General features: G+C 31.4%; 1 protein-coding gene across 2 annotated transcripts in view; it reads left to right on the forward strand.

Moving 5' to 3' along the window:
• The window catches only part of LOC132752379 (cadherin-24-like), a gene marked incomplete at its 5' end in the record, with an annotated part of 59,657 nt that extends 34,196 nt beyond the window's left edge, over positions 1–25,461 (forward strand). The window contains 4 exon segments of one of the 2 annotated variants that reach the window (XM_060742700.1): positions 23,794–23,983; positions 24,346–24,488; positions 24,680–24,794; positions 25,002–25,461. In XM_060742700.1, coding sequence (XP_060598683.1) covers positions 23,794–23,983; positions 24,346–24,488; positions 24,680–24,794; positions 25,002–25,240 — 687 coding nt within the window. 2 annotated transcript variants of the gene reach the window in all.
• Between the last annotated feature and the right edge of the window lie 487 nt (positions 25,462–25,948).

The following is a 25,948-nucleotide window of genomic DNA, read 5'->3' on the forward strand; positions in this document are numbered from 1 at the left end:
ACATTTATGGTAAAATTGTTGTCCATGAGAAGTGAATCTAATACGACTTAAGTCAAAAACATCAGATATATACAAACAAGCTGTAAAATTATGAAACACTTTAACCATCTGAAGTTTTAGCTTCTGATAGATATGGAATTTCACTTTACCAGAATTTCATTAAAATATTATTTATGTACAGTTTATTTTTTTTAGTAAATTAAGTCCAGACCCGTCTAGATATTCATATACTTAACTAACATATTTGTTGTGAAAGGCTTTTCAATGTTCGATTGTAAGTCTCTTTTTTCCCCATATCAAATGCAACAGTTTTGTTCATACATCAATCATCTACTTTATATTTGTTATCGCGTTATGACTTCTTCAATCCCATATTATTAGTAGGTACTCTTTACCCTCATCGAGATTATTTCCATTTACTCCAAAGTCTGTCCTTTTCAGGAAAGTCATGGCGTCTTTTGATAATACTTTTAATTGTCCGCAATCAATGAGAAAACCATTTGTTATTAAACATACAATACACACGAATACACATGCTTACATTGCATTGACTATTGATACGAAACATCACTAACAGATATAATCATAGTGACATATAGTACAGATAAACTCATTTAATTTCTTTACAATAGTATAACTTTGGGACAAGTTCCCACGTTGTCATACACAACATGAGAAAAGGAAATAAGACATTCAGTTTTAAATAGAAATAAAAGATGTATTTTATTTTCAAAATATGAACAGCCCCATGCCTTTTCTTTTTACAAAAGCGTAATCCTAATGTTCTGTCAAGAATTAACTTCTAATTAGTAGTAAAAGCCTAATTAGGACTTTGTTACTTCTGACTTGACTATATAATTCAATATATTGACTGTTATAATGATTGACCAACAGTTGATCCTGGAAATTGTTTAGAATGATATCAATTTGCCTAAGATATAAAAGTACTGCCTATGGATATTAACAAAATATTCCTTGGTGCACGTGAAATATTTTTGCGAAGAAATTTATAAAATTTAAAGGAATTATGGCAACAAGTTCTTTTGACTTTTAACTGTTTACTCATTATATACCTTTTGATGGGCATAATATCACTTTAACAGTATTTAGTGGGATTACTCAAATGCCAAGATCTGCTTTATGTTTTTATTACATTTGATGACACGATTGATACATATGGGGGTTAATTACCTTCCATTATATCATATTCATTCTTTAATTACACGCTCTCTTGGACCTTTGAAAATGGTATGCGTTGAAAAATTACGGCAATATCACACTGTACATATCATTTAACAAAGTATTTTATCCAGTAGAAAGCATCTTTGTTTTCTAAACATAAAGTCACAAAATAACATGGTCTTGTCATTCGAATGACATGTTGTGTTCATCAGCTTAAACTTTTTAATGGTATATCGAAACGGAAGTCATTAAACTGTTAGCTTATCAATCCATTTTGAGCACCCCCAGCAATAAATGACATGATCAACAAAGTTTAAACAAGTATTATCCTAATGAGGAGCAACAAGTCACTGACATCAAAGATGAAAAATATGTAAAATGCAAACTTTCACCCGGCTTTGAATTTGAAACAGCTCGAAGATTAAAAGGCAGAATTTTGATTAAGTTGAAAGCAAAATTATCTTAGAATTCCAGCAAGCTCTTAGATCAAAATTCATTATTATTATTTCTAAGCTTACATTTGCATTTTCAAAACTGCGTGTTTAAAACTTAGCTTTGGTTTATCCAAAAATAATTTTAGTTCGATTGTTTAGGACTTTCAAATTTTTGACACACTTTCGAATCCGTGCCTGGAACACCAACAAGTACTGAGTAATGAGTGTAAATTTTCGTGCTAAAGGAAGCAACGACTTGCCCCTGGTGGGGTTTGAACACATGCGGCTAGCGAACATGAGATTACTAGTCCGACGCGTTAAACTCTCGGCCATGCCATCAAACCTTAGCTTTATGATGGTACTTTATATCAAGTTATTTATACTATATTTTTCGAGTCCGAGATTGAAAAAAATATAGGCTTATATCATGCTTGCATCGAACTATTTTAGAACCAGTTCGTAGACTAGGAGTTTTTCTTTTCAAAACTCTACAAAGATCTCGACTGATAACTATAAAGGTGGCCTAGATACCCTTTTCAAATCACGTACGAAAACTGAACAATGAGACACTCGAAGTACTAAATTATCAACCAAACAAGTGTTTTTGACGACCAATTTTCAGATTTGGCCCTCACTTATCTAATGACAAGACAATACAAGTTCAAATAGGCTTGTCAAGATTTGTTAGAGTTAAAATATAAATTTATAAAATATTTTAGGATCATAAATTTTGAGGTTATGAACAGAATCAAAAAGCCCTGTGTTTGGTTGAGTACATTGACGTTATGTGTCTGTATTCCATTTTTTTTTCAATTTATTAAATCACACATGCTTTATTAGTAACATTTTTTAACTATCTCAAATAAACAAAATTCGAAAAGAAGTAAAATACAGTTATACAAAATTTGTTTTCTTTTTTAAAGTGAAAATTAGTAACATAAAAAGTTGATTTAAAAAATATCCAATGGTTTCTGATATTAGAATTATAAGACTTTTTTTGTGTTCTATGTGTGTTCTATTGTGCGACATGAGTTCGAAAAAATGCTTCATCCCTAAAAGTCAAACCAGGTGAAACAAACCTTTTATGTAATAATTTGGCTCAAAGGCTAAATTTTTTTTAAATACAATTTATTGATTATCGGTTGCCGTACATTATTAAAAAATATTGAAAAAAGATAACAGAGGTGCAATATTTATTTCTTTTATCACTTAGAAAAATATATTCTCTCCAAGTTATAAAATGAATAAAATTTAAGAATCTTAACAAGATAATTGTGCAAAACAATAGGACTATGATGACCCTGAATAGTTTTACATAATAATTACAGTGACTGCTTGGCCGAGTGGTAAATGCGTCCGACTTGTAATTTAAGATTGCTGGCGGCGCGGGTCGGGCCAGCCGTTGATTCCGTAAGCAAAGAAAATTTTCACTTATTGTTTAGTACTGTTAGTTCGTTCCAGGAATATATTCGAGAGTGTTCTAATAAGTTAAGCGTTTCCAACACAATCGAACTTGAAATGAAATAAGTATAAACTATGTAAGAATTTTGGCAAGATTTGTGTGTGTTTTTGTTTAAAGTTCCTATTATCCATGATTACGGTACACACCAAAAATATGCAAAATTTACAATATATAATAAAATACACGAACTTATTAAAATAGAAATTTGAAATCCACAAGTTATCATAGTCTAGTGACTGTAAAGAAATTACTTCAACAAATCATTTTATAAATCTTGTTTTAAATAACTTAACAGTTAAATCATTCTATATTTGGATGGCCAAAATGATTCAGATGATATTTCAATAACAAAAGTCAAGAATAAAATATAAAACAGCAAGACAGGTCTGTATCATTCGATGTTTTTAAGATTAAACATAATTATACGAACTTGCTCTATAACAAAAATCGATACAAAAAAGTACTGGCAATGTATAGACGTCGAAAATTAAATCTTATGCTATCAATTGCTTTAAGAGTTTATGCAGAACTTTATCAATTGATTTAACATGACTCCATGATGCATCAAAAATAAGAAAGGGATAGACCGAAGTGGTCATATTTTGTTAATCAATCAAGGCATCTCTTATTTCAATTTTAAATAATATATCTTTTTTCATACTAAATTTATTTTTTATGATGTCTCTGCTTTATTTCGAGTTTAACAATGCGAGAGCCTGTCGCAACATTGTCATTCTATGATAAAGAGGTTTGTTTGTTTATCTCTATCATTTTTGTTAATTTCCTGATTGAACTCGACATTTATTTTGTCATCAGAAAGGTTCACATTATCATTTAGTTAAGGAAATGTATACGTGGGTATTCGTGATTTGTATGTATTTCGATTAGATTAGGAATATTTTATCAAGTACACTTAAAAGTATCAAATATATACCAAAGATTTGTGATAAAAAGACTTTAAAATAAATAGAAATTATCTCGATGACTATGTCAAGAGCTCACTGACAATGCAAGCTTATAGACGGAAGTTGAATAGAAAAGTCAACTTGTGGCTTTTGTCTTATCAATTTTTGTCACTCAAATCAAAACACAGGGAGAAAATCATCGTTATATAACATCATGTATGGGCCCTTAAAAGCTTATTAATTCAATATGAAGTAAGATTTTGATCTTTGAATAAATATTTGCGCAATATTTTAAATCGAAAGACATATATTCACTGGTTTCAATCATGGTATATGAGAGAAAGTCCGGACTAAACTTTAAAAAAAAAATATTAATAAGGGCAAAACTTTGACAAAATTCACAAAACTCGAAAAGGCCTGCGATATGCACAACTGAACCTGCTATAACATGATAGGATATCACGTCATCGCACACCTGCAAAATGCTCCCATCGGACTCTTATCCCGTCGACTCGAAGATAAAATATGTTTCTATTCTAAAAAAAATCGTAAGAATATAAAAAAAATAATGAACGATTATCAAAACAAATAATGTAGCGCACCAAAGATTGGATTTAGTACTTGGTGAAATTTTAACTAAAACTTTTAAAGTTTTACTGTCTGGTTTAATAATGAAAACGGGATAAGATTTGTTTGGGAGTCCAAGTGGGAGCATTTAGGAAATCAAAATGGAAATAAACTTTATCCCGTGTTCAGGACTAAACTGGGCAGTAAAACTTTATAAGTTTATCAAAAATTACATCAAGTACTAAGACAAATATTTGGTTCATTATTGTTTGATATTCTAACGATGTTTACAAAAAAAGAAAAGTTAAGTTAATGATAAGTTTTATCATTTTAAATGAAATGAATTTTTATAATACAGATAAATTTCGATGGGCTTAAGCAAGTACGTGCTTTGTATGGAAACATGCATGAACAACACTGTTTTATGCATCATATACTGTTAATTTGGCATGCGCATTTATATAAAATAACGTTGCGTTTTTTACTTTATGGCACATTTCTCGTTATAAATAATAAATTCACTTTAACAGTTAAAAAATACACCGCAATGAGGACTGTAATACTCTAATTCCTTTTGTTCGAGTAGGTTTCAAGTAGCTGTTGAACATCTGACGCCATCTTCTGAAAGTGCGGCTTTTCCAGCGCTTCAACGAAAGTATATCACATGGATATAATTAAGTGACCGATTGTATCACTCTAATACGGGCTACTAGTATTTATATATTGGTAACTAATTTTGGTGACTTTACCTTCCCGCATTACAAGTATCAATTTATACTTATGATTAAGAGAATAGGCAACTCTTGCAATCCATGCGTACGAATTCATCACCATTTTCACTATTATTATGCATTGAATATGGCACTGATTATTTGGAATCAGTTATAATTTAGTTAATTGCAACACGTGTGCTTAATAACGTCTTATCCTTAAAATGGTTTTAGTTCCACATATTATTGTATGGTACACACACTTTGTTACTCAGTGTCCATACAATGCTATTCTTTTTTGCATGACAGCTTAGAATTGAAGATTACAAAACCATTGCCACAGTAACACATTTGTGGTCGTTACAAAATACAGCATAACTTCATAATGCTCGTTGGGGGTTCTGTACGGTGACACACTGGGGGTTCTGTACGGTGACACAAAGGTGACATGTGTGTGTTTATATTAAACTCGTGGCCACGAGATACTATGTCGTGGCCACGCGTTACTAAGTCGTGGTCACGAGATACTATGTCGTGGCCACGAGTTACTAATCGTGGCCATGAGTTAGCTAAGTCGTGGCCACGAGATACTATGTCTTGGCCACGAGTTACTAAGTCGTAGCCACGAGATAGCTAAGTCGTGGCCACGAGATAGCTATGTCGTGGCCACGAGATAAATAACCAATCAAATTACATCATTTATATGAATTTGCCTAATTAACTAGACATGTGTTTTTGTAGAAGGATGTCCCTACTTCAAGAGCCTCTAAAAGTTCCTTTTATACAACTTATTGACTGGTCAATAATTTTACATTTAGCGTCACTATGACCCAGATTTTTGACCCAATGACCTCGAAATTATTATATGTCATCTACTGATCAGGTGCAATAATCTTCCTGGGTTATATAAGCCATGGCTTATCCCTTCTAAATTATTCATCAGACAAGAATTTACCTTATAGGCTATGTACTGTCCATGGGCAATGTCCCTTCCAAAAAAATAAACCAGGACTTATTCCTTCTCATGTTATCGTATAAACAAGGTTAACAGGCAGTAGTACGTACAAACTGACCAATTCGATCACAAAATTGTCCCAACAAAGAGCTATAGCCAAAATTAATGTCTGATGGGCCTTGGAAGGTGACTTTCTAATATGATCCTAAAGACACGTTCAAAGAGAATATCTTCAGTATTTTCTAAGATAAATGTTGAATGTAAAAGTAAGTTATAAAGTTAAAAAAAATTCATAATATAAATTTAGTGTATTCTGATTGGTTAATTATTTCATGGCCACGACTTAGCTATCTCGTGGCCACGACATAGTATCTCGTGGCCATGGCATAGCTATCTCGTGGCCACGACTTAGTAACTCGTGGCCACGACATAGTATCTCGTGGCCACGACATAGTATCTCGTGGCCACGACTTAGCTATCTCGTGGCCACGACTTAGTAACTCGTGGCCACGACATAGTATCTCGTGGCCACGACATAGTATCTCGTGGCCACGACTTAGTAACTCGTGGTCACGACTTAGAGATAATCAAAAACACACACATGTCACCTTTGTGGCACCGTTGTTCTGAATATGCGGGCAGTTAAACTTGCATTTACTCCTGTCGTCCACTTACTTGGTAAATAAAACTAAGTCTCCAAAACTTGAATTTTCCAAATCTGCCGACCTATTCAGTGTCAGTTAACATTCTTCTTTACTAAGCTTCTTCTCCAACTGTCAGATCTGGATCCGACCAGTCTGGAACAAAATTAAGTGTTTATACAGGTTATAATTGTCTTGTCGGGAATGTTAAAATGATGTTCATCGGTTACAGGAGGTATCGCATTGTCTTTTCGATAATTTAACTTTAAGCTACATAGTCATCGAATTGAGGCCTGTATCTCACTGAAGCAGGCTTACTGCAGACAAAGGAGAAAATTGTCTTGACTAAAGAGTGAGCAAAAGGTCAGGATGGAAGGGTAACCAAACGGGTAGGGACACACCCATGGGACTGAGGTAGTGGTAATTATCAAATAAATGGGAGTTAAATTCCAACCATAAGTTAAAAAATTGTAGGGATGGGAGATGTGTTGAAGGAAAATAAGGAAGGAGAAGGGGTAATGGGGCTAACCGGACATACATCGAATAATGTTAATTCAATGACTTTACTTCACACTTTCGTGTTGTCAAAGTTTTATTCATGTAATCATGCTGTTGCAATCGTTTTCTCACTGTCGCAATCGTTTTCATAATAAAACTTAAATGATTACACTAAATGACAAACATGCACGTTTTCCTTTCCTGTATTCCAACGTGGCTTTGCGTCCAACATAATTATACTAACTTAGGTCTTTACAATATCATGAAAAAGGAGTTTCTAAATTATAAAAGTTTGTTTTTTTCTTTTTAAATCTACAAGGTGTTTGACTGATAACTATAAGGTGGGCAAGATAACGTACGAAAAATGAGCAATGAGACACTCGTAGTGCAAAATTATCAATCAAACAAGTGTTTTTGACGACCAAATTTTAGATTTGGCTATCACTAATTTAATGACAAGCCAATACAAGTACAAACGGGCTTCTAAATATAACTTGTTAAAAAACTTAGGATCATAATATTTTAATTGTTCGAACAGATCTAAAAAGCTGTGTTTGGTGAGTACTTTCACGTTATATGTTCTCTATTCATTTTTTCAACATTTAGTCACAAATGCTTTTGTTAGTACATTTTTAACTGTCTCAAATAAATAAATTCAAACAAGTAAAACGCAGTATACAAAATTTGTTTTCTTTGTTAAGTAAAACATACATAAAAAGTTGATTAAAAATATCCAATGTTTCTTGATATTAGAATATAAACTTTTTGTGTTCTATGTGGACATGAGTTCGTAAAAATGCTCTCTTAAAAGTCAACATGTAAAACAACCATATATGTAATAATTTGCCCAAAAGGCACATTTTTTTTAAATAAGGCTATTGATAATCGTTGAACATTTAAAAAAAAAAGATTGAAAATAATAAAATTTAATTTTATTTCTTTTAAAATTTAAAAAAAATTTTTTTTTGCAATTTAAAAATAAAAAAATTTAATTCTTAAAAGAAAATTGGTGAAAAAAATAGACACTGAGGCCCCTAAACGTTTTACAAAAAATACAAGGGCGTTTTCCCCGAGGGGTTTGCCCCCGATTTTGAAATATAAAATTTTTGGCGGGCGGGTAAAAAACCGTAAAAGGGCCCCTTGTTTCCAAAAACAGAAATTTTTTACTCATTGATATATTTTAGTTGGGAATATATTGGGGGTTTTTAAATAATTTAGATTTTCCAAAAAATCGATTGAAAATTGATATTTGAAATTTGAAATCCAAAATTATCTTTTTATAATGATTTTTCTGACTGAAAAAATTTTTCAAAAAATCATCAAATCTTTTTTTTAACTAATTAACATTTTAAATTTCTAAATTTGGATGCCAAAAAAAATTAAATAAATTTTCAATAAATAAAAAAATAAAAAAATTAAAATAGAAAAAAGGTTTGATCATTTTTTTTTTTTGAAAGGGGTTTTTAAATTTAACTATAAAAATTGCTCTTTAAACAAAATTCAATATAAAAAGTACTGAAATAAAAATTTAAATTTTTGCTGTCTTTGTTTTAAGATTTTATGCGTTTTTATTTTTGATTAAATACCCAAAAGGCATCAAAATAAGAAAGTTTAAAAAACTAAAGGGGTTCAATTTTTTAAATCAATCTCTCTTCTTAATTTATTCAATATCTTTTTATACAAATTTTTTTTTAATATTTCTGTTTTATTTGATTGAAAATGTGGAGCGTTCGCAACATTGGGCTTTAGAAAAGGGGTTTGTTTGTTTATCCATATTTTTTTTTGTTTCCCTATTGAACTGACTTTTTTTTGTCATAAAAAGGTTCCCTTTATTTTTAAAATGAGAAAATGTATAGTTCTAGATTTTTGATTTGAATATATTTGTTTAAATTTTTAAATATCTTCAATACACTTAAAAGAAAATTTGCTTTTCAAAATTAAAAGGAACCGGATTCGTGATAAAAGATTTTAAAATGAATAAAAATTTTCTATAAATATGAAAAGAGCTCATAACAATGAAAGATTAAGGGGAAGCAAAAGTAAAATTTAGGGCTTTTCTGAATAAAATTTGTCACTCAAACAAAGCAAGGGGAAAAATCATCGTTTTTAAAATCATTTTTTGGACTCTTAAGTCTCATTAATCAAACATAAAATAAATTTTATTTTGTAAAAATTTTTTTTAATTTTTTTAAATATCACATAATTCACGGGTTTAAATCAAGAAATTTGAGGGGAAGTCTGATTTAATTAAAAAAAACAAAACTTTATCGAAAAGGAAAAACTCTAAAAAATCAAAAATCGAAAAGGCCTCGTTGCACAATTGATTTGCTTCTACTGGTAGAAAAGTCTACTTTTTGGCCCCCTGAAAAAATGCCCCCAATGGGAATGTTATCCGGCTGAAGATAAGATTTTATATTCTAAAGAATGGAAAATAAAAAACAAAAGAAAAAAATATAAAAAAAAAAAAAGTGCCGCCCCAAAAGAGGGTTTGTATTATTAATTTTAAAATCGTTTAATGTTTTACTGTCGGGAAGGAAAATTTGATTGAGTTTAGAGGGGGGGCATTAGGAAAATTAAACCCGTTAAGGCCCCCACAGACGTAATTTTGAATACAAACCCAAATTAAATAAGATGCCAACAAAAACTTAAGTAAAGGAGTCAAATTTCAATGAAAAAACCAAAAAGAATTTTTCTAAAAATTTAACCTTTTTTAACACTTCGTGATTTTAATTTTGGGAAACATTAGTCCAAAAAATTGTTTTTTAAAAAGTTTTAAAAAGTTTCCTATACTTTTTTTTTTGCTATTCGCCTAATGTCTTTTGATAAAACCCCCCCGCCCCTTTGGCTATGAGGGAAAATCGATTCCATATATCGTGAATTACAGGTCATACTGGCCCTACTTTCGAAACAATGACAATACCCTACATCTTTTTGATATCTAAAAATTTGGCCTTTTTATAAAAAAAATGTCCCAATGTACGTAACATAAAAAATTGAAAAATAAATAAAAAAGTAGCGGAAATGCACGACACGGGGGCGATTTAAAAAAGAGTTGCTAAAATTTCCATAAAGTGTGAAAAAATTTTTTTCTGCCCTAACTGATTATATAAATTTAGGGTTAACTTTTTACAATTCAAAGGGTTATTTCATTAACCTCGTTTTCTAACAATGTGAAGTAAAAAAAAAAAAAGACAACATTTTTTTTGTAAAAGCCTATTAATGCTTGGTAAGGGTCCCTGCAAATTTTAAACCATTTAGTTGTCTAAGGATGATTATTTTATAAAAAAAGTGTTAAAAAATTTCCAGTGAAAAAAAATTTTTCGCCCAATAAAACGCACTACTAAAAACTGGGAAAAAGTATAAATTTTTGCTTCCCGGGGAATGATTTATGCGTTAATGATATTTAAAAAAAGAAGTCAAGAAAGGCCCAAAATAATGATCGGTAATACCTTTTTTTTTATAAAAAATTTGAAGCATCATAAAATTTTGGGTTTGCAAAAATATATAATATCCGTTCTTATTTGTACATTTACCATGACTTTAATAGACTGTCAAAAAGCTCATTTTTTTGTTTTTTTATTTATATTTTAACAGAATTTTCATACACGATACAACAGGCAGAGTGACACTTGTAAAACAATAAAATGCTGATGATAATAATAATAAACTTCAAAAAGGAAACAATTTAATTAATACCCAGCTAGCGGTGCGCAAATGCGTTCCATTCCCCCCACTAGTGCCTCAAATTTTACACGATAGTCACGTGACATGTGCGACAATACCAGACGGATCGTAATCAGCGTTAAGAATTTGAAGAAATTTCGGCTATAAACTGATATTAATCAGCAGCTTTTAATGGTCAGATGTCACTGGGTCATAAAATGTTGTTAGAGTATGTTACCACAACTTGTGACGCCTCTCTGGTGCGATATTTGTGTATTAAATGCAATTATTTAGCGTGAAACGTAGGGGTCCGAGAGAGAACAGCCGATTTATGACACTTGTTGATGCGGGTCGGACTAACTTTGAATCGGCATAACTTTTTATAATCAAGCAATTAACATGCGGTTTTAAAAGCACATGAAAGGAAATTCATTTTACGGAGGGAACAGTGTCACGGGATTTTTGTTTGCTTAATCAGGGAGACTTAATTATCTTTAATTACGTAATATGTATGGTGAAAAAAGCCGCATAAAATGGTTTGACGTTACGTAATATTTTTTTGAGAAAAGATAGAAAAAATTTATGACACGGTTTACCCCAGATAATATAAGTATGGATTATTTTCAAAAGTTTTGATGACAAAAAAAATTAAAATGGATTAAATATGACGTTTTAAATTTTAGGATTTTATTCAAAATCAATCATTTACAAAGGCATTTTTTTTTAAATATGTTATTTTTTTATGATGATCAACGACATTTAATGCCACAAAGATTAAATAAATAACAATTATTACTAAAATAACTTGTTTAAATGACATATTTGTGAGTACCACGGAAAGTGTCTGTTTTCACCTTAATGTGTGAAGGCTACTATTTCTTGATTTCGTAAGATGTAAGGGATAGGACATGTTCTATTTTGAAAATCTTGTCGTACAGATTTCTGCAGACCTCCCACAATGACAAGTAACATGTTGCCAAATTATCTCCAGATAATGGGTGTAATGAATGAAATTCCAGAACAATTAGGGCTAAAAAGTAAACATAGTAGTAAGATTGGGTAAAATGATGTTGAAAAACTCTTCAGGAGACCCAAATTTGTGGGTATGTTCGAATCCCAAATTTTTCCGAAAATGATTATGTCATGGTATTGAACTGTTCTCTAATCAGGGGAGGTAGTTTGTCGGCGGCCGGATAGCTCAGTCAGTAGAACCGCAGTACTGTATTCCGAGATTCCCAGGTTTGAGTCTCGGTCAGGCTGTACATTAAAATAAAATTAATATTTTTTATTTAAAAAAAATGAAGGTGTTTCAATCATTACTCATGGAGAAAAAAATATGTAGTGAGTAAAGTATGTAAGGATCAATTGGGAGGGAACTTTTTTTGAGGGAAACTTGAGATGATTCCTACAAAAAATAAAGAATTATCGTCTAATGCAAGTGTTGTATTGCTTTGAAAATTGTGCATCTTATCTCTAATTAGTGTTGTACATCCAATCTTACCGTTTGTTAAAGCCTTTATCAGGACTAAACTAGGCAGTAAAACTTTAATCATTTTTTAAAATTTATATCAAGTACTAAGGCCAATTTTTTGGTGCTCTACATTATTTTTTGATATTCTAACGATGTTTACAAAAAAGTAAAGTTAAGTTCATGATAAGTTTTATCATTTTAAATGAAATGAATTATTATTATTCAAGTAAATTTCATAACAAATATCAATTTATACTAATACTTTAGAAAATTGGCAACTCCTGCAATCCATGCATACGCATTCATCATCATTTTCTCTGTAATTATGCATTGAATATGGCACTGATTATTTGGAACTAGTTATAATTAAGTTAATTACAACAGGTGTGCTTAATAACGTCTTATCCCCCTTAAAATATTTTTGTTCCACAAATTATTTTAGGGTACACACCCTTTGTTACGCATTGTCCATACACTGCTATTCTTTTTTTATAAAATGCACGACAGTCTAAAACTGAAGATTCAAAAATCATTGCCACAGTAACACATCGGTGGTTGTAATTTAATAGAGCAAAACTGCATAATGCGCATTGGGGTTCTTAATATGCGTGTACTGAAATTTACATTTACTTCTGCAGTCCACTTAGTTATTTGATAAAATCAAATCTCCAAATAGATAAAATACAAAATCCCTAAAGAAAGCCCAACACGGCAAAATTGAAAATGTTGCAGGCTCGGTTTGATTGAGCCTGTTCATGGACGGTACTGGAAAGTGCAAGTTACCGCCCACGCCCCCTAGCCACCGCTTAAGCAGAATTCAACATTTAAACATGAATTAGTAAAAATTTTGAATTTAGATACATCCGCAGATGTGTTCATACGGCGGTTATCATGGAACCTTCAAATGTGACACTTCCGTGCCATTTCCCCATGAAAAGCGGCGTATGGTCCCCAAGTAAATAAAAAGCGTGTGCCCTAAACGAAGAAAACAATGGGCGGAACTAAATAAAATGGAATTTTGAAAGGGGATCAGAGGTTATGAAGCCTGCGTATCACAGATAAGACGTCAAAAGACAAATTTAAAAAGCAGGCAACATATCCTAAGGGTGATTCAACATCATTCAAGTAGGAATAGTGGAACCACCCAACTAGAAAATGCCGAAAAGTTGAAACTAAAAATACCACAAGCACAACAATAATGTCGTGCTGAACGATCTTCAACACTTGAATTTTCCATGTCTGCCAACCTTTTCAGTTTCAGCTCAAACTTCTTCTCCAACTGGCAGATCTTGATCCAACCAGTTTGGAAGACAATGAAGTGTATTTATTCATTTTATGATTGTCGGGTATGTAAAAATGATGTTTATCGGTTAAGGGTGGTCTGGCATTGTCTTTCAATAATTCAACTCTAAGCTATAAAGTTATTGAATTGCGGCCTGTATCTCACTGAAGCAGGCTTACTGAAGACAAAGGAGAATATTGTCTTGGATAAATAGTGAGCAAAAAGGTCAGCACGGGAGGGTAACCATACGGGTAAGAGAACATCCGTGGGGCCGAGGTAGTGCCAATTATCAAACAAATGGGAGTTCAAGTCCAACCATAACTTAAAAAATGTAGGGGTGAGAGAGGGGAAGAAGGAAAATAAGGATAGAGGGGCTAACCGGACCTACATTGGATAAGATTTATTCCATAACTTTACTTCACCCTTTCGTGTTGTCTATGTTTTATTCATTGTTTATCATGCTGCAATCGTTTTCACAATAAAACTTAAATGATATAGAGTTAAGAATCAGTTTTGGGCAGGTATATTTACTTAGAAGTAAACCGGAAAATGGGAATACACGTCAATGATTTTGAAAAAGCAGCACATACATTCGGGCTGTGCCTTATGTTATTGGGATAGGTAGGCCTTTTTTAAAATTCATTTTTTATCAATAACATATAATTCAAATTGAAATACAGATTCATTTTTTAAATGAAACCGTTTTGTTCTTTTTTGTGATTTAAAATAATATAATCCGTTTGAATTTCCATTCATTGTACGGCTTGTCACAAAACTTTCCAGTTACGTTAAAAAGTCATAAGGAATGTACAAAATAATTGATTTAAATAGATTCCCATAGTACTTGATAATGCTTGAAAAGTGTTTTGTTGGTTGTTGGGTTGTTTTTTGGGTTTGGGTTTGGTTGAAGGGCATATGGCAAAATACAAGTTTTATTAAACATAATGCATAAAAAAATACTTACTAAAAAATTTGGAAAAAATTTTTAGATTTTATGTTGCGAATTTTTTTAGCTTTTTGGGTTTTGCAAAAAGCTGGAAACGCCCTTAAAAATAGCTGAATCTATCCCAAACAGCTCAATTCCCAAAAACAAAATGAGAAAATTTTAGTAATTCCCCGTAATTTTGTTTCAATTTAATTGTGTAGGTTTTTTTTCCCTGTAAATAACCTTGGAAATTTTTAAAAGGGCTCCCCCTGGGGGTTTAAAAAACCCCCCAAAAAACATAGGCCAAATTTGAAAATTCCCCTTTCAAAAAATGAGGGCCCCGGGGCACTTTTAGGCAGAAATATATGCAAAGATAGTTAAGAAATATGCTTTGAAATAATTGAAAATCGTATTTATTATGATTTTCTTAGTCCGATTTAAGTGAAAAGCGTTTAAACGCTTTTCATTGTTGGTCATTTATTTACAATGTGAATATCTATTCTGGAATGATCTGAAATTTTGTACAAAGATTAGAGGTCTATGGTACATTTATAAGGGAAAAAAATCAGTCCCATCATATCCAAAAACTTCAGTGGAGTCCCTTTAATATTTCATCTGCATACCGACATTTATTAATGGACATATAAAAATAGTAATTTCTTATCATACAACATGATATGTTGAACCGAGAGTAATTAATTTTTCAGTATAAGTAGCTGAGACATTAATAAGATATGCGTAGAAACAATGTTGTAATGCGCATTAAAATGAGTTGAACTGAATGTATCCAGGCATTAGATGTTACATTAGATGGATGGGAAAATTCACACCCTCGGATTTGGGTTCCTTTTCCTCTATCTATCCTATTAATTTCAGTAATAATAAAGATGCGTGAGATATAATGAGTTGTATGATTAAACAGTACCGACTTAACTTTTCATGGTCTTCCTGTCCATGTTCATATGCTTAGAATTGATATATACGATGTCGATTAAAAATGATAAGCTACAAACAAATAAACGATTTTCATTGTATTTCATTTTTATTATGTTAAATATTTGGTTGATCGGATTAGTTCTAATGTCTCACAGATGGAACTGTTTGTAGACTTCACATAATGGATTCTGATGGAAATGACCACATCAAAGTTAAACCGGACAGTGACAATACACGCATTTATTTCAGTTTTGAACCAGATAAAGTTTCAAATGATGTCTGGGTCAATATAACAACAAAAAAAGAGTTAGACAGGGAAACTTTAGTAAGCAAACCGTTTGTTTAGTTTTCAATAATGATATTCATTACAAACTTAGTTCTAGCGCCGAACCAAAATAATGTGGTTATTTGTTTTCTTGGAAAAGTCTGAGACGTATTCCTCCTGATTACTGAAAAGGCAGTAAGGGTGTTACTTTGAAATGTGATTCAAAAATGTATTAAAAGTTTAACACGGTGTTTATTGTTAAAAGCATTTCATAGAGCATCTTCATAAACATACAGCATTATTCGGTCAACTATTCCAACAAAAACACAAGCTAAGTATTGCCGAAATGCTTAGGTCAGATAATTCCATTTGCTTAAAAAACTAAATACTATATGCTATGTTATAATCTCGCAAAGAAAAATTCTGACAAAAATATCGAATTTTCAAAGTAGAATGTATCTATATCTATAGTTTTATTGTTGTCTTTGAAGGCATTTTGGTAGATTAAAACTACTAATAATTAATTGTTTTATTAAAGTATTTTAATAGATGTGACAGCATTTTTGAAAGCAACTTTAAATACTCGGTTTTGAAATTTCAAAGGAGTATGGTAATACACTAGTAGAAATAGGCAGAACAAATTATTAACTTTACATAGACCATTTCAAAGGATGACTGGTGATCATGCAATTAAAAGAGTTTTGCTTACCGGGATTTTAAAGCTTAAAGGAAATACAAATATAAGAACAAATGAAGATACAGAATAATTAAATCTTAATGCATCATGTTTTTACTAAGACACTTTCTTCTTTCTCTTTTTAGGGAAGTACGATAAAGATACAACTTATAATTACTGATGATCAACACAACGATGTAAGAGTTTTTAGGTCCCCCCTCTCCCTCTCTCTCTCTCTCTCTCTCTCTCTCTCTCTCTCTTCTCTCCTCTCTCTCTCCCTCTCTCTCTCTCTCTCTCTCTCTCTCTCTCTCTCTCTCTCTCTCTCTCTCTCTCTCTCTATTTATTTACACTTATATAAAATTTGAATCATTTTTTTTAAATTTAAAACAAATCCAAACATGACCAGACATGAATTCATCTGAAATTATGTCAAAGTGGAAAATACATTGAAAACGGGAACGAACATTGAAACAAGCAGTATATTCTGCTACTTTTGACTTTTGTTAAATTTGTTAGATTGATAACTTTATCATTTACAAATGTCAGCCGCTTCAAAATTTATTGGTATACTTTCAGATTAAATATGAACATTTAGTTTATATACTTGATGTTAACGACAATTCACCAGTGTTTCAAAACTTGCCCTACACTTTTGACATAGATGAGGTATAGTATTAAACAAAATTGTCCAATGTTTACCGGAGTATTTTATATATTTACAGGTTATGTTGTTTTAAATATATTTTGTAATAAAGAACATATTTAACAATTATTAGTAATTAATTTCAATAGCGTAAAGAATGTATAAGACAAATTTATAGAACATTAGGTTTTTCGCCGTCATATTTGTAATGGTGGTGGTATTTTTAAACATCCGCCTCACGGCAAAAAGACACATTTTATGTACCAGAATCGCATCGTTCATTGGCATGCTGTCAAGCAGTGTAACAGTAATAGTTGCCTTCACATTTGTATGGAAATGAATAACTTCTGTACATGCCAGAGCAGAGGTACAGGTGGCGAATGACCGTTGAAAGAGCTTCATGATCAATCACAACAAAAGTGAACTGCACCAGTGGGAATCGAACCCTGGTTGCCCCGATTCACAATCTTACGCTTTACCTATTGCGCTAACGGGACTGATCTTTATAACTGTTTTACTTTCGCTTTTTGATATCGAAATTCGATTTCATTTAATTATATCAATAGCTTCCTTGCAACAAAACGATTGTTTACTCAAACATCAGGGCAACGGACAGAGAACAATGGTCAGAATGGAACAGTGACCTTTTTTTATGAAGGTAAATAGTCGATTAAGTTCAATTTCGTATGTTAGTATCGTAAAATATTAAGACGACCTTTGTAAGAACAGATATATTAACGGATCAAATGTAATACGTGTGACACACGCATATATTTCACATTTGGTGTGACCGTTAATCTTCGTGCCGATGTGTTTGTTGTAGCTGTTGATTATGATAAAGTGATTATGAAAGTAGTGGTTCTGTAAGTAGAGTTGGTGATGGCTATAAATACTGTTACTGTAACAGTTTAAAGTGAAAGTAGAGTTTTGGGGGAAAGAGTTAGTGATGGTAATTGTAGTGGGTTAAATTCTGAAGCAGTGTGAGTTACGTTATTGGTGAAGGTTATGATTGTGTCAGTTGTATTGGAAGTTGCAATGTTAGCCCAGTTATTGATATTGTTACAACGATAGTTATAATAGTGGTAGTGTAAGTGTTATGATAATGTAACAGTGGTAAGTAGTGGTCGTCGTTAGCTATTTATACGGTAACAGTGACAGTTGTGTTAGAAATGATAATTGTAACGGTTTTGATATTGTAGTAGTGGTTCTGGTATAGTAAACCCAAACAAAGGTATCATTATTATAGAAAACGTTCATTATCACTACATGTGTAAAAAATAAAACTTGAAATGTAGCTGTATATGAGTAATGAACTTTATTGTGTTTGACCAATGATACGAATTGTAGAATAAATATTTATCTGTCATTTCTTCTGAGAAATTTGATTCAACTTTTTCCTCAGTTTATTGTACAAGTCTCTATCTTTTTTTAATGTAAATGACCGTGTAAACAAAACAGTATCACACCAGTATGATAAAAAATGTGAAACGTGCCGAATGTGCTTCCACAGACCTTGCATCGTTTTGAATATGAATTCATTGCAAATTGTTTCTCATACTATTTGGATATATTTTATACATAATATAATACATCATTGTAGTTAGAAAGTTGAATATATAAATGTTATTTTTTATATTTGCCCTACTGTTAAGCTCAGTGAAATACCTAAGTTAAGAATTTTTTGACGATTTGCCATATACTTTCGTCAATAACGCTTTTTAAATCATTTTTATGCATTTATGTAGTTTACGAATAGTAGGTCAATGGTTAAATCAGTTAGCTTTTATAAGTAACAAAATATTAAACAGTGGCGAATGTCGTCACTTCCTTTTTCCAGTTTCGGAATAAACCATTTTTAAAAGGTGATAACAATTATATTGAACATTAAATGAAATGTTTTATCGAGTTTTATCAAACCATTATATCAATAGAAATAAAATAATATAATTCAAAAACAAAAAAATATATATATATATTAAGAAATAATTGAAATTCTAAACGTATTATTTTAAGGACTGCATGTTGCTGTTTATCTTTTTTTATGTACATCTATTTACAATCAACTCACATGTAAAAAGCAAAATAATCAAATTGTTTAATTTGTGTTTTTATTTTTCATTCCATTTCAGCCAAAAACACAGGTAAGAATTTGCTTGTATAGAAATAAATGAAATGAAAAATAATATTTACAAAGTCGTTCTATCGTTCTATAGCCTTTGTTTAGCTAAGTGTCAATAAAGAGCTGTTTTGATCACACAAATAACTTTATTGATGTATGTGCGATAGATAGTTTTTTTACTTAAAAAATTAATGAAATTATTTTTGGGAAAACATTCTTCTTAAAAGCTGACAGACAGAATGATGAAAATTCAGACGCATTTATCTTTCAGACAGCGGAGTTCAATAATACATTTTCGATGGACTCTACAACTGCGGCTATTTCATTAGTGAAATGTTTATCGTATGAACGGAACACTTACTATCATTTTGTGATAACTGCAAAGGTATATTATGATAGATTATAATAATTATAACACAAGTTCTTAAAAATTGGCTGTCTGGCGGCTTGAAGTTGGCGCGAACTTCGTGACATTGCGAATTTGCAGCATAGCGCCGTAAAGTTGGCGGCATGGTGGCATAAAACTATAAAACTTCTTTCAAAGTAAACTTTTTTTGCTAACGTTTCATTTAAATGGCAAGAAAAGTATTTATAACTGCATTAAGAGCCGTTTTGTCTTCATTTTCATGAAACTGCTTTAGAAGTTTTGGCCACCAGGCCGCCGTCTTCACCAAAGCATAGAATCAAATAGTTTCAAAGTGATTTTTTGTCTGCTTATGTATCATTAAAATGTCTAAAACGGTTGAATAGGACTTTGCTTTTTTTCAAATTTGAAATATAATAAGTGAACATAAATTTGAGGTGAAGTTCGCACCGATAGGCGGCCAGGCCGTCATATCGCTAGCTTTATGGCGCTAGTTCGTAACTCCGGCAAGGTTTAAAATTTCCTAGACCGTAAAGCTGTTAACTTCACGTCGCTAACAACACATGCTATGAAATGGAAAACAAATGATAAAGATTTTTTAAAATCTTTTTAAAATTGTGTTATATTATCTTTTAAAAAGATACAGGTATAATTGGAATGCTTCAAAATGCTTTGACGACGTTTAAATATTTTCTTATTAATGTTTTCTGATAGGCTTTTGTTCACAGAAGGTAATCAGAATTTTATCTCATTCGGAAAATGCTGTATTAAAATAGAACATTTCGAAACAGGATTGATTTATTTACAATTTTATTTGTGTAGTAAGTCAAATCACCGCCACGAAACACGAGGACTATTTTGTAGTGGTGTCAGATTTCAATTCTACTTGAAAAGCATTCTAAAATATATACCTTGTATGCATACAAGTCATTGTAAAACATTAGGCATTGTAATTTATGATAAAATTTCCAAGACTATTTTACTTACATTCGTTTAGATTTGGTCGAAATGAGATACATGCCTAAGATCAATGCATGTACGTTATGATTTCTTGCAAATCCATAGTTATACACTTTTTGTGTCGCCTTGAAAAAGGCGACATATAGGGGTTACTTTTGTCGGCGGCGTCGTTGTCGTTGTCGGCGTCGTTGTCGGCGTCGTTGTCGGCGTCGTTGTCGGTTTCGTCGTCGGCGTCGTTGTCGGTGTCGGCGTCCCCTAAAGCTTGTCCGGAGCATAAGTCAGTCATTATAAGTCTAATTGACTTCAAACTTGGTATGCATGCTTCTCATAATGACCTGAAGTGCAGTGCACAAGAACCGGTACTCTGTGCTTCTTATTTTTTGAGTTATTGCCCTTTGTTTATTTTCATACTTTTTTTGTCCGGGCCATTTCTCCTTAACTATAAAATCTATGGACTTGAAACTTCATAGGATGATAGATCTCATTAAGAAGAAGTGCAGTGCACAAGAACTGGTACTCTGCATTTCTCATTTTTTTAGTTATTGCCCTTTGTTAATTTTCATACTTTATTTTTATCCAGGCCATTTCTCCTAAAGTATAAAAGCTATGGACTTGAGACTTTATAGGATGATAGATCTCATTAAGAAGAAGTGCAGTGCTCAAGAACTGGTACTCTGCATTTCTTACTTTTCGAGTTATTGCCCATTGTTAATTTTCATACTCTATTTTTGTCCAGGCCATTTCTCATAAATTAAAAACAGCCCTTTAAAACTTGAAACTTTAATTTGGATGAAAAAATTTTTAAATTTATTAAAAATGGGGTTTCCCCAGAAAAATGCGAAACTGCATTTCCCTTTTTTTTTGAAAATTATTGCCCCCTTTGGGAAATTTTCAATTCTTTTTTTTTTGTCCAGGGCCCCTTTTTCAAAAAAATTAAAAAAAGCTTTTTGACTTGAAAATTAAAAAAAGAAAAGATAGATTTTATTGATAAGAAATGCCCCTGCAGAAAAAAATGGGGTGAAACTTGGGGATTGTTTTAAATTTTATTTAAAATTTTTTTTAAAATTGGGGATAAAAAGCAAACCTAAAACATGAATTTGGTTAAAAACAAAAAACTTCGGGGCCCCGTTTAGTTAGAAACCTCTCATTTTAGACCCAAAATTTTAACATCTTTAAAACAGATTCTGAGGTAAATTTTTGTTTGGTTCGAAAAAAATTTAGTTCCCGGGCCCTAAACTGCAAGGGTTTTGGGTCGGGAAAAAAATTCGTTTCCGGAAAGGGGGCACCCCAAATGGGCGGGAAGAGGCCCTTTTCCTTTTGGGATTCTCACTTAAATTTTTAAAGATCATCCTTTTTTTTTCGAAAAATTCGAAATTTTGCTAAAAACCCCCTGAATTAAATAAATTTTGGTTTCGCCCCCGTGGGTTTTATTCAAAAAAATTTTTAAAATCTTACAAGGGCCCCTTGATTGAAATATTTTTAGCACTGGAGTTTTAAAAATGGGTTTTTTTAAAAAATTTTGTAAAATCCAAGTTTTAAGAAATTTGTAAAAAAATATATCCCAGTTTTTAGAAACATTTTTTTGAAATTTTAAGAAATTTTTTTAAAAGTACCCAGCCAAGCATTTAAATTTTTTAAGGTTTTTTCTTTTTTCAAATTTTTTTATTTAATTTTGGGTGGTGGACAAACGGCGGGTAAAAAAGCAAAAACCCATTTGATTATACACGTTAAAGACGTGGGGAGGGAAAAAACCCAAACCCTTTTTTTTTACTGGTAAAATATTTGAAAAAACCCATCAAAGGAAAAATTGCAAAATGATGTAAATTCTTTAACAATGTCTAATTTATAACGATTTTAATTTAAGACTATGTCTTGCTGTTCTAAATAGTTAAGCTGACATAAATAGTGTAAAGAAATCATACATGCAAATACATTTTTTATATATCAAGAAAGCCCATTCAGTTCTATTCGTATAATGACATACAATATGTATTTACGTTGAAATTTGTATGACGGCTCTAGTTGATATAGTTTTCAAATCTATTATTAATTTCTTAGTATTATTAATATTGCAGCATGTTTAAAACTGAGTTCATAATAACAGCCCTACTAATAAGAAATGGCATTGAAAACTGTTATTTCACCGTTCAGGATATAATGTGTAATCCTTCCACTGTACTTTCATGGCAAGGTACAAGAACAATGATCAGTATTCATAAGTGTGTTTGTTGAAAATAATATCAAATTAAAGAATAAGCGAGTGAAATAAAAACAAAACTTAGGCGATAATGTGATAAAATATCCTAATATTAAGTACTGTAAATATTTGACAATATTAAAGGAAAGTTTTAATATTTAAGGGAACTGGTGTAATTCAAGTCACCGCTGTTGATGGTGATTCAGGGATCCCAAACGAGATATCTTATTCTGTTCTATGTAAGTCATCAGCTTCTATAATTTTTATAAATTAAGTTTTCCTAGTTTATTTTAGTTATAAACATGGATAACTTTGATGGTTTTATTTATCATGTATTATCTTGTTCACGGACAAAATTAAATATTTGATTTATTGCAGAAGTGAAATATATTGATATAAATGCACTGGTGGAACATAATTTTAACATAAATAGGAGTGTGTTTTTTTACCAGTAAGCTACTTTTATGGATTTTTATAAGATTTCCATCCTTCCAAAAAAGCTTTAAGTCATTTTGTATTGTGAAAACAAAATGCAAAAATAACAAAGCAATACGATAAATTTTATGTTATGTGTTTTTTTATTACTGTAACATATACACAGATAGCAGTTGTGGAGACTTGTTTGCTATAGACAATCACACCGGTGTCATTTATGCTGCAACGAATGTAGATATAAATACAGAAAAAGTCAGCCAACAGTTTGGACACTGTGTTTTGACCATAGAAGTACGTATATTATAAAACAAAAAATATTTTCTTAGGCATGCACATTTAAAATCAAATAAAAAAAACATGGGTCATGTCAGGTTTGAAAACATCGAATTTAAGATTTTCGTTTGAAACATTGTTTCACGTTTTGTAAATCATCTTAACATGTTTATGTTATAGCCAATTCTCATCGCTTGCTATACATATTATAATAATGTTGATTTTATTAGGCAAGTGAAATAGAAATGCCGTACCAAAAACAGTACGGTAACACGAATACACCGACAAATGTTACGTTAATACTGTGGGATGATACAAACAACACACTTCCGAGTGTAGGTCCAGCTTGCAATCACACTTGGGCTCAATATACAACTACAAACACATCACCACCTACCAAAATACCGCTTTCTTGCAAAGGTACTTGTCGCTGAAATAATTGCAATTCGACTTATATCTTGCACAGAAATAAAGTCAAAATTTTTAATTATAGTGATAAAGACACGATCACGAATTTTATCATGAATGAATATAATCAGAATAGTAACAACCATCCTGCTTACTTTATGATGGTAGTATTATCATCATTATAATAAGTCACCAAATTTCAGTCCATTTTAAGGACATCTATAAACTATTCGTTTTCAAAAAATACTTTCTAGTGTTATCGCTTATTTTTGTATTTATTTCTTAGTGCATAAGTGATTGCGTCTTTTAAAAAAATCAATTCCAATCTGATTTTTTTTAAATTTAAATGTTAGATAAAGCATTGACTCTTACAGAGGACTGGGACTTTGATAATCCTTGCAATAAAAGCAATGTGCTGAAGGGAGTAACGAAGTTTCCTCACCCTGACTCTATCTATAAGTTTTTGATATGTGATGTCTCGGGAAAAACATTTTCGGCACAATGTCCAAAGAATGAGGTAATTATTTCCAATATTAGAAGAACTGTTTTATCTTTTATAAATAAAAAAGTGTTCAGAAGTATGGGAACATTACTAACAAATTTTATGGCTATCATTTGTTTTGGTATTTCTTTGGTACGATCTATTTAAAATCATAATTTATTTCAGATTTAATGTCTTCAACAAATATTTTGTTTATTTTTATTCAGGTTTTTCATGCTGATTGCTCTTTGTGTGCATTACCAAACCAAACCTTTTCAAAGTTATGTACGATATCAAACAAGATGTTTAGGAATCCTTGTTCAAAAGAAAATATCATAGCTGGTAAGAGAGAGACGAATTATAAGATAAAACCAATATAAAACAATAAAATTTCTTCTGATATAATTTATTGAAATTTACAGTGATTAGGTTATTATTGTTCGTTTATCTAATTAAACATAATTAAGCAAATATCTAGTTTCTTTATCGATATCATTCGTATCCTATTAACGTGAACAATTGAAATATAAAAGCATATTTACTTTACAGGTAATCTGACTTTTCCCCACCCAGACAGCACAAATAAATATATACGTTGTGATAGTCGAGGAAATGCATGGGAAGAAGAATGTTTCTCCGGCTCCTTCTGGGATCAAACACAGATGATTTGTGTGTTACCTGAAGCTTTCAATCCTTGTCACAACGTGGCAGCATTGTCCAGACACTTTATCCTCACTACTGTAATCCTCGCTTATACGTCCAGTGTGATAACAACGGTCATCCTTTAGTTCACATGTGTCAGAAGGATTACGTGTTTCTACATTATGATTTACTTGTTCTCCACCTGCGTTTCCAGGTACAAAATATCTAAGGTACACATGTAACTAGGCTTGAAAGAAGTCGCATATTAAAAAAACATTTTCACCACAGAAATTCTTTTGTTTTATTCAGATTGATGATTTTTACTATATATTATACGATGTAAATATGCATATATATATAAGCATTCCAAAACATGATGTGTTTGTTTATTTTTAGCTCGCCTATACAAAGTATATGGAGAGCTGTCCTACACGCCCGGCGTCGGCGTCCGCGTCCAAATTTCAGATTAAAGTTTTGGTGCAGTAAAATATTTTTCACTATAACTTTGTCATTTCTTAAGGTATCAACTTCAAACTTTAAATATATGTTCCTTATCCTCAACTACATCTTTCTGACAAGGTTCATAACTCTAGCACCATTTTTCTTTTCAGATTTATCTTCCCTTGAACTTAGAATTTTCCTTAAAAATACTTTTTTTACTGTAACCTCTTTACTACTTAAGAGATCAACCCCATACTTCAAATATAGGTACCTTATCACCATCCACATCTTATGTGACAAGGTTCATAACTCTTAGCAACAATATTTTCAGTTTTATCTCACCTTAAACTTAGAATTTTCCTTAAAAAATACTATTTTTACTGTAACTTCTTTTATTTCTTAAGTGATCAACA

This window comes from Ruditapes philippinarum, unplaced genomic scaffold, assembly GCF_026571515.1.
Source record: "Ruditapes philippinarum isolate M1 unplaced genomic scaffold, ASM2657151v2 ctg649_1_1_1_1, whole genome shotgun sequence".
NCBI classification, from domain to species: domain Eukaryota; kingdom Metazoa; phylum Mollusca; class Bivalvia; order Venerida; family Veneridae; genus Ruditapes; species Ruditapes philippinarum.